This window comes from Musca vetustissima, unplaced genomic scaffold (assembly GCF_032173495.1).
Source record: "Musca vetustissima isolate MV318-11 ecotype Yass unplaced genomic scaffold, APGP_CSIRO_Mvet_v1 utg9226, whole genome shotgun sequence".
Classification (NCBI taxonomy): domain Eukaryota; kingdom Metazoa; phylum Arthropoda; class Insecta; order Diptera; family Muscidae; genus Musca; species Musca vetustissima.
In genome coordinates this window covers 125,427-145,608 of record NW_026885273.1, presented here as the reverse complement: position 1 = coordinate 145,608, position 20,182 = coordinate 125,427, and the positions used below count along the sequence as shown (strand labels likewise).

Genomic DNA, 20,182 nt, shown 5'->3' with positions numbered 1-20,182 from the left:
CAATCACTCCGTCTAAAGGAATTGAGATAGATCGCATAAGAACACAATTTTTAGGCATAGTTCCCATATGACATATATATTTTCATCCGATTTAATGTAAATGGTGCAAAGTCCACATTTATCTTTCAATTTACACGAAATTTGGCACAGCTTACTGAATTGGTGCTGGAATGATGTTTGATGAGTTTCGTGAAAATCGGTTCAGATCTAGGTATATATATTTTCGTCCGATTTAATGTAAATAATGTACCAAAGTTCTTATGTTGCATAGCGTAGTGAATTTAATCCAGAATGATGAGTGCCAAGTTTCGTGAAAATCGGTTGAGATTTAGATATTGCTCCCTTATATTATAGATTGATTTTAAGTAATTGACGCGCCAAGGAATCAATATATGGCTGATGGGAACAAAACGTAATGATAATCCATACAGCTGTATTCCACCATAGTATGGGGGATATTCTGTACTCGAAATTTATACCCTACATAGTATGGAATTCTAAAACGATTTAGTCGATTTAGCCATATGTTTTGATCATTTAATTTTTATTTTATCCCTGAAAGATAGACGAAGCTGACCGTCTATCTTAACGGTACATAGGATAACCGAAAAATCGCAAAGAAAGATAATACTTTTAAATGTCGAATATATTCGACAAAAACACTGAAAGGGTTAATGTATAAATATAAAATTTCAAATTTATTCTAATTAGAGTGTTTTCTATCAATTGTCATAAAAAAATTGGAGACATTACAAACTTTTGCAATATACATTTTCCAATTCTAAGCGTGAATCTAACCATATTTGAAAATTATTTAAAGTTTGTATTTTTTAATTAAGTAATTAACTCTTGAAAACAAAAATAAAATCATAAGAATATCTGCACAACTACAGTGACTGAGATTTTTTCGTCTTTCATTCATAGATTCTGCACTGAAGTTCTTTCGTTGCTTTGTATGCCGTTTTTTTCTGATTGGGAAATGTTGCTCTTATTCACAACTCTCGGTTTTTATTGTATTGTTGTTGCTGTTTCTTGTTTTATTTTTTTGTTATTATTGTCAAAGCTCATTGAAGTTAGGCAGCAGTCAGACAGACGGACAAATTCATACTATCAAAAATTGATCATCTTCATAATAACGACGATGTTTTGATGAGAATGACGACAACGTCATTCACAATGATGGGTGGTAGTCAGGGGCGTATTATTAAGAGGGTTAGTTATGATTACAAAAGGGGGTTTCTTATGGAACTAATTTATAGAATAACAACGGGTGCAACTAATTAATGTTGGCGCCACCTTTGTTATTTTTACTAAACTTTCTTCTAATTACCATATTTTAGTCTTGTTTGTATGGACAACAATGAATGATAATGTATTGATTGATTTCTGTTTGTGTACCCCCCTCATATACACTGTCACTTCTATCAATGATGAGAATAACCATTGATACCAATCACATGTTGACGACAGTCATGATGATCGTCTTCACAGCTTCGCTTCAAAATTTAAGCATGTACATACAAACATATGTATAGTTAAACAGCTATAGACAGAATTTACCACTGATTTTAAGCGATTGTGTCTTGAGACGTTATTTTGTTTTTAGTATTTTTTGTTGTTGTTTTTTATTTCGAAGAGTTTCCTTGAAATATAACAAAAAAGTTTTTCTTGTTAATTTTATTGTTTTGATTTCATTTGCTGCAAAAAAAAATATTCTTTCATTATTTTGTCTGCCGTTTTCTATGTCTGTTACCAAGTCCAATGTGTAATAAGTCACAATCGGAGATTTCATCTGCTTTTTCATATCATAAAACTAGTCAAAGTCTATGTCGAAGTTGGTTTTTTTTCTGGTATTGTTAGAAGACAAAAGGATTGTTTCGTTTAAGCCACGCACATAGCCAGCCACATGCAAGCATGTGTAAACGAAAATCGTGAAATTTGTATTTTTTTATTTTTCAAAACTATGAAGCCATTATATTACAGACACAGAAACAATGATAAGCATTTAAACATTGACAATATCTAAGATACTTACAGTTACTAAACCTACGTAAAAAATAATTCTATACATATATGTATATTTGTTTCTAATTTTAATTGCTTTGACGCAAATAGTTTCTGTCGTCTTAGAATTATGATTTAATAAAGTAAAGCAAGGAGGAAATTGAAATCACGTTTAGAGGAAGTTTGAACATCGTCGCTCATTATAACCAATAATCGTAGGCTAAAACACTATTGATATTGCGTTTGCATATTCCAATTAATGCAATCTATTTACATATAAAAAAGATTTACATATAATATTTGATCATGATCAAAGATCGATTCAAATTTTTTGTTTTCCTCAATCAGGCTAAATTTGACATGATTTATCAAACAAATTTAAGTCATCTTGCGGCAGGGTTTATTTTAAATCAGGAAAAAAAATCATGATAATAAAATTATTAAAGAAAATCAACAAAAAAAATTATTAATAACCAAAAAAAATTATTGATACCCTTCACCACTATATGTATATTGCAGGGACATGTTAGAGACATGGGACACCAATAGTGTCATATACCAATAGATTCGTATTGGGGAGCCCATTAAGGATATTGAGTGATCTTGAGAAAACACTCTCAGATCCCATGTTAAGGACTATTTTTAACGGAAAAAAATAAACGTTGATTTTAAACTGTTAAAAATGATTTTTATTTTTTCCGTCCAAAATAATAGTCTTTTTGGGATTTATATTTTTTCCGTCAGAAAATAAAACACTTTTTGGGATTTTTATTTTTTCCGTCAGGAAGTAAAACTCTTTTTATGTAAAGAAGTTTATACAACTTGTAATCAGTTATAAAATTACAATTTATAAATCTCTGTCCTTATTACAATACGTGTACACATAAGTAATCAAGTTCAAAGGTAAAAAATATTTGTTATAAATTTTTAGAAAATAGTCTAGTGTACAAAATCATGAATATTAATTAAAGAATCATTTCCCTGACTATTAGGTCAAAGGTTATACAACTGGTACCAAACTCTATATATCTATTTACGTAAAAAGAGTTTTATTTCCTGACGGAAAAAATAAAAATCCCAAAAGAATTTTATTTTCTGACGGAAAAAATAAAAATCCCAAAAAGACTTTTATTTTTTACGGAAAAAATAAAAATCATTTTTAACAGTTAAAAATCAACGTTTATTTTTTCCGTTAAAAAATAAATAATTAAAGTGGATTTTTTTTATTTAGGTAACATAATAACCACTTAAAATTCTATTTTTTTTATTAAATCTTCTCCCGTATTCAATGTTCTCAATCTGGCTATTGGGATGGTTAAAAGCAGTAAATCCATTTCCATAGAATAATTCTCAATTTCTAGAATTTTCATATGTGTTACTTATATAACTGGCTATGGCTCATAAAGAAATATACCTTACCCGCGTGTACAACAACACTTGCTGTTACCAAACATTATTATACCATGTCTTTCCTTTAAGGAATTGAAATAAGTAAATAACAATATTCCACAATTCGTGAAATTACTTACAAAATTCCAAACCCTTTTAGACACTAGCAGATATTTGGATAGAATATTCTGTTTTTTATTAAAATCATAATTTTTATTAGTAAATTTCGTTGTTCTCTTTATATTGTGTTCACAACATTGCAGGAACATTTCAATTGTTTTAATTTTTATATGTATACGAAAAAATATTCTCATTTTGAGGCTTAATTTCTGGATTTCATTAATATTAAAAAATTGCATTTATTAAAAAATCCAAAGAATAGAAGACTGCGCCGGAACTTATAACAACTCTATTAAAATAAATATAGATACATATGTACGTATATTGTCTGTCCTGATTTATATTCGGCGAGTTTACTTGCGGCAATTCTTATCGTTCTCTTTTGAACTTGCTTCATGCATCTATACAAGGCAATTCGGTTTCAAAAATATTTTTTTTACATTTTGTGACAATGTTCTGGATTGGTATTCCAAATTACTGACACTACAAACAAAATACACAAAACGAATTGCCAGAAAATTGCCGGTACGAGCAATTTTTTTAATTTCTATTCCCCTTACCCCTCTCTTCAACAAACAAAGACTTGCCGCAAGTAAACTCGACAAATCTAAATTGGGACTCTGTCACAATCAGTGTTGCCAAAACTTTATTGGGAAAAAAATTTAGAAATGTGCCAGAAAAAATTGCTAAAAGATTGATATACATTTTTTACGGATCAGTCACGAATTTTGCATGTAAGGTCAGTTCGGCCCAAAGAACACACCTATTGAAATGGCCAAAAAACGTTATTTTTGTCTGTTTAACATGGGGAAGGGGGAGGGATGGACAAGTAATTTGTCTGAAAATAAATTACCAAATTTAAATTCTGTGTCCTATATGTTTAATAATGAAGGATATAGACCAGAGATGTTGACAGTGACTCCAAGTGGAGAGGTTCACGTTTAAATTGATACTTATTGATATGCAAGATATACACAAATATTTACAAGGTCTACGTGTTCTAATATTATTTAGTTTACTATTACATACCACACAAGACGGCGGAAATGCAGAGCTGACTGCTATGCAATTTTGAATAAAGTTCCTGTTATGGTCAGGTGAGTTTCCGTAGTCGCTCTAGAGGCCTTATTATAGCCCGAACATTTGAGAAGGAAATCTGTTCAACGATAAAACATTTTTGTTTTGATACACAGAAAAAAATTTTAACCATTTGATAAAAAAATTCAAAAATCCAATTAAAATTTGATTGATTTTTCGCCGATAAAAATAATGTTCATATTTACAATCGCCGATAAAAAAATTGTAATCCCATTCGAAAATATTTTGATAAAGCAATTCTCATATATACTAAAAATTTTGTTGAATTTTATTTTGTTAATCGATAAAATATTTTTCATATTGACAATCTTGTTTATCAAATTATTATTATTATTTCAAATTAAATTTCTTGTAGTACGATACAAAACCTTTTAAACAGCAATTGCCGATTTTTACCCTTATTATTACAGCTCTCCCACAAAAATACTTCCAAATTTTCAGTATTTTAACGGCTTTAAACTAAATGTGTAGCTCTATACCGAATAAAAACTTATATTTGTTATCCATCTTTTACAATCTATTCAACAAAGTACTTTGTAATAACGTAATAAAAAATAATATGGCATATTACAAAAAAAATTATTAAAAATTGTCCAACAAATTTAATAATTTTTTTGGTCAAACTCGTTTGTTGATGGTTTTTTTGTGAATTGTTGGTGTTTGATAAACATTTCCGACTACGTTTGAAATATGTTATCGACATCTTTCGCTGATGAAGCTTTTAATCAAAATTTTCGGGGTGGTTTTTTTTCTGTGTAACGATCGATCAATACCACGACTTTTTGTGATATGCTAAATTTCATTTAATTTGGGCAAGTTTATAGTCGTTTGCGTACAATGGGACAAATTTGCGTAAATCAATTTAGAACAAACTTGATAAAAGCTATTCGGTATGCCGCACTCTTCAACATTTAATCTCAATCAGACAACGGTTTGAAATATATATGAAAGCTGTGTCTGCATTTGTCTCAATTCGATACGTTGTGTAAAATTTCGTGTCACTGGGTGCACCTTTTACCTAATATCCATCCTTTTACCTAATAAGCTGAACCGATTTCAACGAAACTTGTCTGAGATTAATTTATATTAACTTCAGTATATTGTACAAAACAGTTTGTCAATCGTACAAACATAGGGTCTATGGTGCACAATTTAGAAATCGTATGATAATATATATGCGTGCTATATCTAAATCTGAACCGATTTTCATGAAACTTGGAACATATCATTCAGTTCAGTACGCTATGTTTTACTGCATCATGTGCAGAAAATCGGACGGAAATATATATGGGAGCTATATCTAAATCTGAACCGATATTCATAATTCTAGACTCTATTCAGTACACTGTGCCAAGTTTCGTGCATATCGAATGATATATAGGGACTTAAATCGGATGAAAATATATATGGGAGCCAGGGACGTATGCAGAGGGACGGCCCTGGGGGACCGGGCACCCCCCCCCCCCAAAAGGAATTTTTTTCACAGTAAATTTCGGATTCGGATGAAAATATATATGGGAGCTATATCTAAATCTGAACCGATTTTTTTCCAATATTCGTCCTTGGGCTGCCAAAGACAGATGGACGGATACATAAATCAACCCAGAAAGTGATTCTATATAAATTCTCAAAAGGAACCATTTGTCTATCTCGGTTTCCTTTTGCCTGTTACAAACATAGGCACCAAAACATGTATCACAGTCAAAGACATAGAAACCGTAAAGACTCGACAAAATGCATTTTGACAAAATAGTTAAAATATAAATAAAATCAGAGGTTTGCACTCAAAAGTTTACGCTATAGCACTAAAAACGTTTAATATTGTTTGCTCTGTTGTTATGATATCGTAACAACACAGGAATATCCATCTATTGGAAATTGTCTACGTATCAATTGTCCTATCTTTATACTTTTATGTCTTTGTCACAGTGTGGTAAAGGGTATACAAAATTAATTTTGCCATTATATATGTAAATTATAATGGTTCATATACTCGGATATGGGATTCAACTTTTTTTTTGTGTTTAAACTCGGTCTGTTTGACAGACTTACTATAGACTTCGAAGTCGACTCGTACTATAAGGGTCATCGATCGCACGAACATTTTTACGAAATTTCGGTCGGTTGGTCGCTTTTCAAACCATTCTGAGTACGTCTATGCTAAAATGTTTAGCGAATCATATATGAACCTGAAGAACCAGGAACATGGAAGGTCAGTTTATAGCCACTGTGGTTCGAAAATGCACAAAAAACAATAAAAATACCCTAAAACGAGTCGTGATCTTTGTATACAGAAAATTGTCTTTGAATCAGTTTTGTACCCACTAACAAAACGAAATATCTAATTACAGACACTTCGGTGAAAAAGTACGATCAACATCGGTTGGAAAAGTAGGGCAATACCATAAATGACGGTTATGGAAAAACATAGATCTATAATGAACATTTCTACAAAGATGCTCAAAAAACGCAGGAATGGCAAATTGCTGCCCACGGTTAGAACCTTCCAAATGACCAAAATAGGAATCGTTAAAAATACCATTGTACCAAACATCCTAAGAGCAGTACGAATCTTCGTGTAACATTTCAAAACTTTATCTTAAAGAACATGGCTATATCGTAGAATATTAAGTTCTTGCAGAAGGAATGCCAAGAAAAATATACCTACAACTTTGTTGTGGGCCTGTCGTCACAGTCGACACCTATGATGGGTTAATGTTTAGGGAATCAAAGGACTGGTTTCTAGTTGTTCTACATTTGAATTCCCACATTTTGAATTTATATGGGTATTCCATTAGCAATACCAATCTATTTTGTGGAAAATTATAAAAGTTTCGTTCTATAGTAAATATGATAATATTGCTCATACTCGTGATATATATTTGTTAAAAGCCGGCCACTTCCGACTTTGCTTACTGGATTCTGTATTGGTATGCCCAATAATTGGGTAATAATTAAAATTTTACAGATTTGAAAATAATTTAAGCATCGACTCGAAATACTGCCAACAAAAAAATACCTCATTATCAACTTCATCCAACATTGAAATATAATTGAAAGAACAACTATTAAACATTGTGAACACACTTTTTGTTAGCTTTGGAATTCCATCTTCTGTGTCAAAGCATTTGATTTGTCGGAATAGCTGTGTGATCATCATAACTTAATAAATTGTTAAATTGCAGATTAAATTGGACATAACTGACAACTTTAGCATAATTTATGTCCATTTATATCAACTAATCATTTTAACTCATCAAATGAGCATCAAACACCCTCTCCACCTCCTGCTAGTTGTTCTTCTTCGGTTGTTTTGTTTTTTGGCAAAATACTGATCATTTGTGAAAATGTTTTTAACCAAATGCAGACATTTACAACAAAACTTATTTATAGCTGATGCTGCTACAAGAAAATACAAGCATCGAAGAGATGTACTGCTCGCCAGTCGTCGTCGTGGTAATTGTGAAGATGTCATGGATTACATTTTGGTTGGTTGTGACACAAAAATCACTTTTTAGAAGGGATTTTTTCGATGTTAGTTTGTTTGTGTGACACTTGACATACATTTAATCTAAATCTAGTTGATGTGTAGATGGCAAAGAAAACGTCAAATTCAATGCGATAAAAACCCAATATTGTTTACAATATACCGACAAAATCATACGAGTGCTGTGGAATGTTTTAATTTCGCATTTATTCGTGTAATTACAGAATTCGATTATTCGACAATTAGTGAATCTATTACAAACGGTCAAGGTCTCTTTCGAAGAAAACACTTGCATTTATTTTTGAATGTTCTTACAAAATAACAAAATAATATTGTATGTGTTCGACGATATCTTCTTAATGATTGATAAGGCAAGGATCGGATAGGAGAAGGTCAGTACGAAGAACAGTGAGAGAGAAACACCCACCACTCAAGACGAAAAAAACGTTACTGGAAGGCAATTGATTACAACCATCAAGATAAATCTCCATCAACAATGATACTGCATTGGAATCCAATTAAATAAGCAAGGAATCCAATTTTTGGCAGCAAGGCCATTTATAGTAGAGAGGAAAAATTTTTGAATATTACGAGTTTTTTAGGATGACATTCAAAATATGTAAAATTAATGGCACTTAGGAGAAAACTTATGTATCATATATCATACGACCTTGAATATACCGAAAATGACGTGAGAAAAAGACGATTACTAATAGGAGGGCTAGCGTTTTTGTGGCTATACCAAATAGAATTTAATATGATCAGGAATATATATACATTGTGGATCTCCGCTGAATATTTCGAGGTGTTGCAAACGGAATAACAAATGAGGGTATGAAATTTATCAAAAACCTGTAGCCAAAAGATTCCTCATACCTCCGCTCGTCAAGAAAAACTACGCAAACCCGAAGTCCTATTTGAAAATAAGCCTAGCCTCGTTTCTACTCACAGTCCAATTATTACGAGCTGGTACTATTCAAGACATTAATGACTGAAGATGAAATGAATGGAAAAATATGTAGGACACTGCAAAGCAACATAGGGAGATTAATCTCAAACTTTTTCTCCAACTTTGCCGCCTTCAAAAAGAGTGCAGAATTCCTAGAAATACAGGGAGACTAATCTCAAGCTCCTTTACCATCTTTTTCCAAAATACGTATCTCTTACGTTCGTGTCTAAAATGTGAATGGAAAATCAAGTAAATATCCGGTTTATAAAACTTAATCTGGGCTCCAATAATATATTTTAGTGTTACGTATAAGACGTACATTGGTATTTTTTATACCCTCAGCCTTTGGAGTCGCTTTTCAAATGTCCGTCCGTATGTGTGGCCGGCTGATGCGCAACTCTCGAAAGGAATAATCGATTTCATCGAAACTTTGCACATCTTAATATTTCTTCCAAACATAGTTTAAGTTGGAAGATGGGGAATATCGGTCCACTCCTTCTGGTACCTCCCCCACAAAAAGGTCAAAATTGTGCAAAAAATAATTTTATAATATTATGCGAACGGGCTATCCGCTTTGAACCAAACATTGTACAACCTATTATATTTACTAAGCCTAGATCAAGTAGGAAGATGAGGCCCATTGGTCCACTCCTTCTAGTATCTCTCAAGGGTCAACATTTTAAATATTTATAAATCCAATATCAGGCGAATGAAATGTCCGATTTGAACCAAACCTTGCGCATCGTATTATCTTCACCAAACCTAGATTAAGTCCGAAGATGGGACCTATTGGTCCATTCCTTCCCACGAATGGTCAAAATTTTCAATATTTATAAATCCAATATCAGGCGAATGGAATGCCCGATTTAACCCAGACATTACACGACGTATTATCATTACCAACCCTAGCTCAAGTATGAAGATGAAATTCATTGGTCCACTCCCCTACAAAATGGCCTAAATTGTGCAAAAAGTTAATTTTATAATATCATTCAAACGGATTATCTGATTCGAACCAAACTTTGTACAACATACTACCTTTTCCAAGCGTAGATGAAGTCCGAAGATGGGACCCATTGGTGCACTGCTTCTGGTACCTCCCTAACAAAGTGTCAACATTTTCAATAATTATAAATCCAATTTCAGGCGAATGGAATTATCGATTTGAACCAAACTTTACCAAACCTAGATCAAGTCCCCCACAAATGGTCAACATTTTCAATATTTACAACTTCAATATTGGGTGATTCTATTATCTTTACAAAGCCATGATCAACTCCTCCCCCAGAAAGGGTCAATGTTTAAATTTTATAAAGTTGTAAAATTTATTAATTTGAAGATGTACGAAATGTTCTGCAGAAATTATTATTAAATTTAACTGAAACAAATTCAATATAAAAACTTTAACTTCAGCCTTGGCCACCTCTCCACACCACTATAGATAATTTGGACAGTTTTTTGGGCAAAAAGTCATTTTTTTCAATTTTGGAAAATAAAATCTTTTTTGATGTCATTAAAAATAAAACATGTCAAATTTTATGAATCTGTAAGTGTCTTAAAAGCGTTTAAAACCGCCAAATTCAAAACATAAGCATAAAAATTAAACATGGAGAGTATTAACGGTGGTGTGTGCTATTTATTTAATATATAATATTTGTTAATACGTTTGTGTAGCGATTCAAAATTTACATAGTTGACTATAATAAAAGAAATGTGTCTATTTTTTACACATAAGTCATTTTAGATAGACTTTTACTAAAATGTTTAAATTTGTCTGATCTTTTGACAATTGAAATATATTAATGAAAGCCTTCTAAGTTGATTCCAATATGTCTCAAATTGCGATTTTTTGCGTTTATCAAGATATATCAGTTTTTTGTAGCGAACTTCAGAATAAAAAACAATAATATTTTCAATATTTTTTACTTTTTTCAGGATAGATTAAAAAAAAAGTGGCATATGAAAAAATGTTGTTCAGTATATCCAGTGTTTACTATAATCGTGTTCGACTATAGTAAGCATTGTTTTAACTCACTTTTACATATTTATGTCCTTAAGGAGTATAAATGGGTACTGTATTAATCGTTATTAATGCATTCTGCGAAAACATACGACATTGTAATAATTATTCCTTTAAAAACCTTCTCGGGGGTCGACATTTTTTTAACTTACTACCCTAATCGTTTTCAACGGTTTGTTGTGTATAAGACAACTAATGAAAATGTCTGAGAAAGAATTAGCTTTGTTCGTTATATGTGTAGTTGCTTATAACCGTTTTTCGTTATATCCGGTTTTTACTGTGGAAATCTGCGTTTTCTCTTTCTTGTACATATGCATCATTTAAAAAGTCAAAAAATCGTTTAAAACCGCTGTTATTAATTTTTGCCCCAAAAACAGGACAAATTACCTATAGTGCACACTAATTATCCAGAAGGTTTTTTAATGTTATTTATTTATTCAGATTAATTTCAAAGTCCGCAGACCACATTTAAGAAATTATCAGTCTACAAAAACTCATAATTACACTTATATCCTGTGGAATAAAATAAATACCTAAAATGGTTAAAAGGATCCACCAAATACCCATATTTAATAACAATAATCTCAGAAGTAGTGTGCAAAGTTTTATATTAAATATTGCGATTTCAAAAATGAAGTCAAATTGTCCTTGGTGTCACCGTATTTCGATACCGGCAGTTTTTCTTTTGGATGACTCCAATACTGTATAATTTTCTTACAGTGTGTTGTTCATACACGATCAGGAGAAATATGTCCTACAGGCTCGAAATCGTATATTATACCAAAGTTGACAGCAATTTACCAGCATACATTTTTTAAAAACTTTTTTAAATGGTGTTGGCAATACAAAAATTTCACACTCCATCTTCTTCAATAGAAGCCCTATCAAATTGATTAGTATTGGGATTTAGTAAGAAAAAAATATTTTGAATATGGCCAAATCTATTTGACACACTTTAACGGCATCATTTATTCCCATTTGCTTTATGTAAAACTGAAATAAATCGCGCATTAGTGCATTGCTTCATCTATTTATGAATGTCCCTCCGAAATGCAGCGAAGCTAAGAATAAACAAAACGGACGGCTTCAAGTAAATCATCATCTTTTTATTTTGACGGTTAGGCAAATTAAATATATTTACCATTGTTTAATGTTTCTGTTGAAAGGAATGGAGTTGAGAAATAGTTTTTCCAACTTTATGGCTGTTTTTAGAGTGTGTCGATTATGTGATTTCGACCACAAAAAAATGGATGGTTTGAAGAGCCTTAAATCGTTGTGTTTTTATTTCATCCTCAAAATGCAAACTTACACAGATGTACCGACATACATATGTATGTGCAAAAAATAAATTTTGTTGTTGTTTTTTTTTTCTACCTTACATTTATTTGTAAAGCTTAGGAAATTTGCTAAAATTTATTTTTATGTAAATTGTCACTAAACATCGTGATCTCATAAATTAAATCTCTAAAGAAGTACAAAAACAAATAAACCAACAACCCTAACAAAACAAAATCAAAACGATCCTCGTCTATTCCATCATCCATCCTTGGTAACCATTTTTTTCTGGGTGCTGTTGCTGCTGGGTTGCCTCATATGTTCAAATGTATGTATGTGTGAATGGTTATGTATGGCAAGGTAACATCTTCTCGTCTTTGTGTCTGGCAGATCAGCCTAGACCAGATGTAGCAGCACAGGAGGTTTGTGAGATTTTCCCGCAGCACTTTACTTTACAGTACACTCAATTATCTGTTGTCTGTTTAAAACTTCTGTAGGTATTAGTTACATTTTCTTATAACATTTTTTTGTAAACTTTTTTACCCTCCACCATGAGGTGGACATTTACAAGTACTCGTTCGGGAACCTCATAATTTGAAGGGTATACCATTGTAAAGTTATTCGTAGAATGATTTCGCCCATTCGGGTAAAAACGTGCTCAAAATACCGAATAATGGGGATATCGTTATATGGAGGGTATCCTAAAAAGTAGACCGATATCGATAATTTTTGGTTGGGAGATTTGCTACCCAATGGAATTTTTGAGTTAAAAAATCGTGTTCAAACTTCCCTAAATACTGTTAATGGGGACTGTTTTAAAAAATTAACAAATATCGATAATACCAAATGAGAACTCAAAATACTACATTTTAGCCAACTTGATTGAAAAACGCTCTAAACTCCCCAAAATACCGAATAAAGGACAGTACCGTTATATAGGAGCTATCACAAAAAGTGGACCAATATAGATAATTTTTGGTATGGAGATTTGCTACCCAATGGGAACTTACAGCCTATTTAGATGAAAACATCTCCAAATTACCGAATATTTCGATGACCGATTTAATCCCTTTTCGATACAAACCAGTAAGGAAAGCTCAAAAGTCGAACGGGCCGACTATATGATACCCTTCACCACTTCGGATACATACAAGACATGCTAATATATTCAATATCCTGTAGCATATAATCTTTAGAGGACCATTGGAATAGAATGGGGCGATTTCATCAAAACTTCTCAAACATTAAATTGGACCTTGTTCAGTACGCTGTGTAAAATTTTGTCTAGATCCTACAAATATTATGTGTTTGGTGCATCATTTAGATAAAATCGGACGAAAATATATATGGCAGCTATATCTAAATCTGAACCGATTTACGCAAAACTTCCGACCTATTTCAATACCTATTATACCTATTTCAATACGCTGTGCAAAATTTTGTATCAATCGCACAATCCTTGGGAGTTTGGTGCACTGTTTACCAAAAATCGGACGAAACTATAAATGGGAGCTACGTCTGAACCGATTTTCACAAAAATACAAGGACGGACGGACATACATAAATCGACTCAGAAAGTGATTCTATGCATATACTCAAATGGAACCATGGGTCTACCTCGATTCCTTTTGCCTGTTACAAACATATGCACAAAGACATAATACCCTGTACCACAGTGTGGTGAAGGGTATAAAAATCCTAGAAATAATAGCAATGTATGTGCAAAATTTCATGGCTATATCTTAAATATAGAGAGCATAGATTTAAATGTACGTAGAATTTTATTCCGATCAAGTATATGTGTACTTTATGGGATCTATGGTGAATATTTTGAGGTGTTGCAAACAGATTGCCAAATTCCCACCTAATGGTCGACGATATAAAAATTGACAGCATAAGTCCATGTCACCCATATAAAGGTCTTCGTCTATTTCCAACGAAGTAGCTGTAATCTGCCGACTTGGGATTTTTTGGCAATATGAGTCCACTTTTTGGCAAAAGATCCACGTAGCTCATATCTTGGTACTTTGAAGGTTTATGGCCAACAGCTCCTTTTTTGATTTTTTTATCTCCTCAATGGTAGATAAACTCTCTCCTGTCATCGGCACTTTCATATTATCCGCAGTTGATTTTTTTCGAGTGTATGCAAACCCCTTTATGGTACTTATTTTAGTAAGTCGTCTTCAAAAGACATAAAATTGAAACAATGTCATTGATTTGACGTTATTTGATTTTGAAAAGCACCATTTAAAGCGGCAAAGTACGTGTTGGAATATATATTGTAAGCTGGGACGGATCATAAGGATGGGGATAGCTTCAATGTGCTGCACTACTGTTGTTGTTTGCTGCTTCATTCAATGTCTATCATTGAAATAACCTAATTTTTGGCACATTTACACTTGGGGTCCATGGCAAATAGGTTGGTAATCGTATCTGTAATTGGGGATAATTTATGGCAATTACTTACAAATTATTATGCATGACAACAGCGATAGATAGACATTGGCGATTGAAATTTGTGGTTGATTACAAAATGTTCAAATTGCAAACCATTTTCAATTAAACAGTGTTTATTTAATACAATATATACAATTTACAAGAGATGGTAGTTTAGTCTGCTTTTAAGGACTGGTTTCTTCGAATGCGAAAATATTGTGTCCATTTGTCAGTTCTTAGCATTTCCCACAAGCACAGCAAATTGATTACGTATATGGAAATACACACCACACATATATCATCCAATATGTAGAGTATATAGGCTAGGTATATGGACATCAGATTGGATAAGATGCAAAATATGAATTGAATTACACGACATAGAGTTTGGTTGTTGTTTGCTGCAAGAAAACACAAACAAACAAATTATTGGTAGAAACATAATATTTTATTTTTATAATATTTTCGTAATTAAATATTTACATAAAAATACGCCATTCAAGACCTGTTCTACGTTCTTATAAGCAGAATAAATATTTTAGGAACCAAAACAAACTATGACCCCAACTCAAAAAAATAGAATGGAAAACTAGCTCTAGTATTCGGAAGACGAGCGCAGACTCGGAATCTTCTATAAAGTCTGGCAGTTCAAAAATGACTGACACAAAAGAGGATGATGTCATCTTAAACGAATACTGATATGAGGCACTACAGAGGCGAGATTTGCTATGCATAATAGTAGGCACGTTATTGTATTCTTTGATATCGTTTGGGATATTGAACATTTATCTAATATTAACAATTGTGGTTCCGAGGGTTAAGGCCCCCCGGCTTCGTAAATCCGGTCACTACGAAGATATGTCTCTTCACTACACGGAGGAAAAAAATCGCCTCTCTAACATATGTCCCAAACATATTTTGCAGCAAATATATATATGTTTGCAACAGTCCCAAACATAACATATGTTTGGGTCCCAAACATAACATATGTTTGCATCCAAACATATATATGTTTGGGTGCAAGCATATATATGTTTGGATGCAAACATATGTTATGTTTGGGACTGTTGCAAACATATATATGTTTGCTGCAAAATACAGTAAGAAATACCCATATTTAAAAACAAAGTAATGATCATATCAAATAACCAGTAATGAATGTTCAGCAATCGGACGGGGCCGACTATATGATACCCTTCACCACTTTGGGTACATGTAAGACATGTTAATATCTACAATATCCTGTAGATAGACCATAGCATTCTGAAATCAATGAAAAATTGCCCGTCAAACGGACAGACTTGGATTCCTTTGTGTAACATTTGTATGAAATCGAGTCAAAATATGTGTGGGAGCTATATATAAACACATGGACCTAATAGAGTAACCGTTGCATAAACCATTTGTTTTTATAATCACTATATTCAATTTAATATCCTCTGCCAAATTTCGTGTAACCACCATTTACATAAAATCGAACGAAAAAATATATAAGACCTATATCAAAATCTGAACCGATTTCAACAAACTTTATCACGCATCATTAAACTTTATCACGTATTTAAAAAAAACTTCGCAGACATCGGTCTGGATCTAATGCAATACTCTGTGCAAAATTTTGTCTCAATTGGACAAATATTGGGAGTTTGGTGCATTATTCACAAAAAATCGAACGAAACTATATATGGGGGCTATATCTAAATCTGAACCGATTTTCTCCAATTTCAATAGGGTTCGTCCTTGAGCCAAATAAGTGAACTGTGCCAAATTTCATCCAAATTGGATCATAAATGCGACCTGTACTTTGTTAACAAAAATACATGGACGGACGGACGGACAGACAAACGGACATGCGTAAATCGACTCAGAAAGTGATTCTATGCATATACTCAAATGGAACCATGGGTCTACCTCGATTCCTTTTGCCTGTTACAAACATATGCACAAAGACATAATACCCTGTACCACAGTGTGGTGAAGGGTATAAAATAAATATCTGCGAATTATCCTAGACAGAGTCCAAATATGCTGGTCTTTCTGCAAAAGAACTGTAGGCTTTAAATGGGGTTTTAATCCAATTAATCAAATTTAAACATACGCCTCGGAAAATGTAATATAAAATCCTTACAGAAAGTCCAGAAAATATACTGCCTAGGTATATTTGGGGCAATGAGGACTATATTTTACATATATTAACATCCAATTCAAATATGCGACCGTCGCAGCTTTAAGACTTAAAGGTATGAACGAGTGGATCGACATCGGACACAATAAAACGCACCAAAATATAATCTGACCGAATATCTGAAATAAGTGTAGTCACAGCATGTGAAACTATGATATAAGACAGGGACTCATGGGATAGCGGAACTTTAGCAAATATGCCTCCTGGTAACGAGAACCGAAATTTCATTTCGCCTACCAGATCACAATACGATCTTACAGGCAATAACAGAGTTTCTGAACGGGTTTAGTGCAAACTCTGGCCAGAACAGCAACGTACACAGGATTTCATTTCGGGGGCGGTCCCAATAGATGTAAATAATGTCAAACCTTTTTTGAAATAGCGAGGGCTCTGGAAAAAAAACCGGAAAATGATACGGGGAGACTCAAATGAGGATATGACAAAACATATCATAACACTAAATTAATGGGGAATCAGCAGACTGACCGGTATTCATACAGGAACATTAGTTTGAGTGCTCACTCATAACATTTGCAGATACCATATATTTCCATAGAGATATTGGGTATAAAGTAGTCCTTTTTGTCCCTCACTTGTCGGTCTCTACAACCAGAAATTATCGATGAAATCGGTGAAATGCGAGCACTCATTATTTCGATTTGGGGATGGGATTTTGAATTTGTGGCAATTTCCAAGAGTTTTTTCTAAAACATTTAAAATTGTCAAAATACGTTTAAAGAAAACCGAGAGTCACCGTCATTTATGAACTACACCTATAAAATGACACATGTTAGGGTGTTAGTGTGATTATCACAGATTGACCATGGCTATATCGACATATCGCTCATTTGCAGCAAGCCATGTTTGGTTACGTGCTGTGTCAATATTTCATCCAAATATATAGAATTTTAAAATTTCTCTCTCATTAGGGAAATGTCTGTTTTTAAATTAAGAATAAAATTAAAGCCTGTTTAGCAATTTATATTCACTTTTAAATGTTCTAATTGCTAGTCATAACAAAGTCATTGACATTGTTTTATTTGCCGGTTCGCAAGCAGTATTAACTTGTTGATTTTTAATATTTTAGTGTATCATAATTTAAAATGACTAACTGTTCGAAAATTACCTGTTGCAAATAAAGCGGCATAATATATCAGACCAAATATGCCATTTGGTGGATTCCATTTAGACCATATGCTAGAAGTTGAAGTTACACTGTTCAAGAATCCAAAACCTTTGCCGTAACTAAGAAATAAAATAAATAATTTTTAGTTATCATTTCATTTTTGACACAATTTGGAACAGTTTAAACTTACGCTGAACTGAATGCCGCTGTACAACTTATTTTCGGTCCAAGGTCGCACAGTGCCTTATAATCTTTATTTAGAATTAAATTTATTTCGACATACGTGGCATATGCCGATACCAGGAATCCTAATATACACCATAATCTTAACAGTCCATTTTCAATCATTGCGTTAAGCTTTGTTTTCACTGCACTTCTTTGTATTAAAATGTCGATGAGTTCCTCTCGACAGCTGATGTGGCACTGATTTCATAGCTCATCAACAAAATAGCATTAAACAATATTATCGCTTGTCTTTTGTTTTGACTAAACGTGAAAGATGTTACCCTTATTTTTTTGCACAGGCGCATTGCACCGACGGTGAAAAAATACAGTGACAAGTGGAAGGGAAGATTCAAATCAAATTTTAATTTATTCGTTGATTTCCATTTGGTGTAATTTATGTTGTATGAATAACTTGAATTTTTTCCAAATCTAATATTTAATAATATTTTTAATTACAGTATAGAAGTTGATACAGTAATATTTCTCAACAAACTGGAGCTAATGTTCTGGCGGGTGCAAAATTACGTATGTCATCAAATACATATTTCGCAATTTTAATAACCCCAACTGGTCTGAATTTTATATCGGTTATACCATAAACATTCCCTATTATAAAAATGTCCTTTTCTATTGTAAAAATCTATATTTTTAAATGTTTTCTTGTACATCTTTTAGAATAGATGATGGCGTAAACTGGGCTTAGATTTTATCGAAAACAGGTCAATATATTCAAACCCAAATTATAAATGCAAAATCAAATGAATATTAAATTTGTACTGTATGTATTTATGTATGTACATTAGGGTTATGACTTTTTTACAACCTCTGTATAATATCCCTGTATAATATTTTGATGACTTTTTACATTTTACCTAAAATTAAATGTTCATCGCTTTTTATGATCAATGACCTAATTTCATATGTTTGTAGCTTTTTGTAGATGTTTTGGGTATGTATAATTAAAAAATATATATGTTTTTCAATAAATCCTATTTCCAAATTAATTTGGCGTAACCTTTAGTCACTAATAGGCAAACGCTCACATTGTATGAATATTTGAAATCGTTATTGGGAAAAGTAGTCAAAAAGTAATAACCCTAATGTATATATATATATATATATATATATGTTTGTACCTTTTTTAGTATGGAAGCTTGATAACTACAAGCAAGATGGATATGCATATTTATATAAAAATGTTTCGCTGATCTTTAGAATAAATTTGTAACTTGAAAAATTATTCAGAATATAAGTATTTAATTATTACACTATTTTCCAATTTCAGATAGATTACGAACCAAACGTTTGTCCGACTGACATTTACATTTGGCATAGCGTACTGAATTGAGTCTCGAACAGGGTTTAATTTGTTGTTTCAAATGTTGCAGTGATCGGAAATCACGCTTCTCGTCGAAAATAAATACAGTGGCGAGCATAAGTGTACGAATGTTGGCGAATTCCTCCCTTCAACCCTTATAAAATCTTTAATGAATGAGATCCCAATATAAATGTTTCAGATGTAGTTACTTATTAATTATATTACATTTTTAATATAATAAAACTTAAAAGACTATATCAAGAAACTTTTGCACGTATAAGAAAAAAAATCAAAATGCTAAACAATTATTAATATTTTGTCCATCATATTTGTTCCTTTTTTTACACATTGAATGTGCTTTAGCATACTCTCCACAATTTTTTTATAGGATGTTGTTACATTCCTCTTGTGCTCTTTGACAGAGTTCATCCATGTTGGTTTGTGTTAGTTAGACAGCGAATTTCAATTCTTGAGGTGAGCTTAGATTTCTATATTGTTTAAATACCTTCTATCATAAAGTTCCACCATGTGAAACACCTCCAAACCATCA

General features: G+C 32.4%; 2 protein-coding genes across 2 annotated transcripts in view; one reads left to right on the top strand and one right to left on the bottom strand.

Annotated features, from left to right (window-relative positions):
* The window catches only part of LOC133332470 (superoxide dismutase [Mn], mitochondrial), a 106,720-nt gene that overhangs the window by 61,296 nt on the left and 25,242 nt on the right, over positions 1-20,182 (top strand). The gene's annotated exons all lie outside the window — the stretch shown is intronic.
* Positions 14,953-18,437, bottom strand: LOC133332456 (vitamin K epoxide reductase complex subunit 1-like protein 1). The gene is made up of 3 exons (XM_061540857.1): positions 18,280-18,437; positions 18,090-18,208; positions 14,953-15,179 (listed from the first exon to the last, which is right to left on the bottom strand). The coding sequence occupies exons 1-3, from the start codon at positions 18,435-18,437 to the stop codon at positions 14,953-14,955; spliced, it is 504 nt and encodes a 167-aa protein (XP_061396841.1).

Excerpts from the sequence above, each read along its gene's own strand:
- LOC133332456 (XM_061540857.1), bottom strand. The coding sequence starts at position 18,437 with ATGATTGAAAATGGACTGTTAAGATTATGGTGTATATTAGGATTCCTG. Across the intron at positions 18,209-18,279 it reads ACAGCGGCATTCAGTTCAGC|TTACGGCAAAGGTTTTGGAT; the intron begins GTAAGTTTAAAC and ends TTTATTTCTTAG. Across the intron at positions 15,180-18,089 it reads TGCCGCTTTATTTGCAACAG|CAAACAACAACCAAACTCTA; the intron begins GTAATTTTCGAA and ends GTTTTCTTGCAG.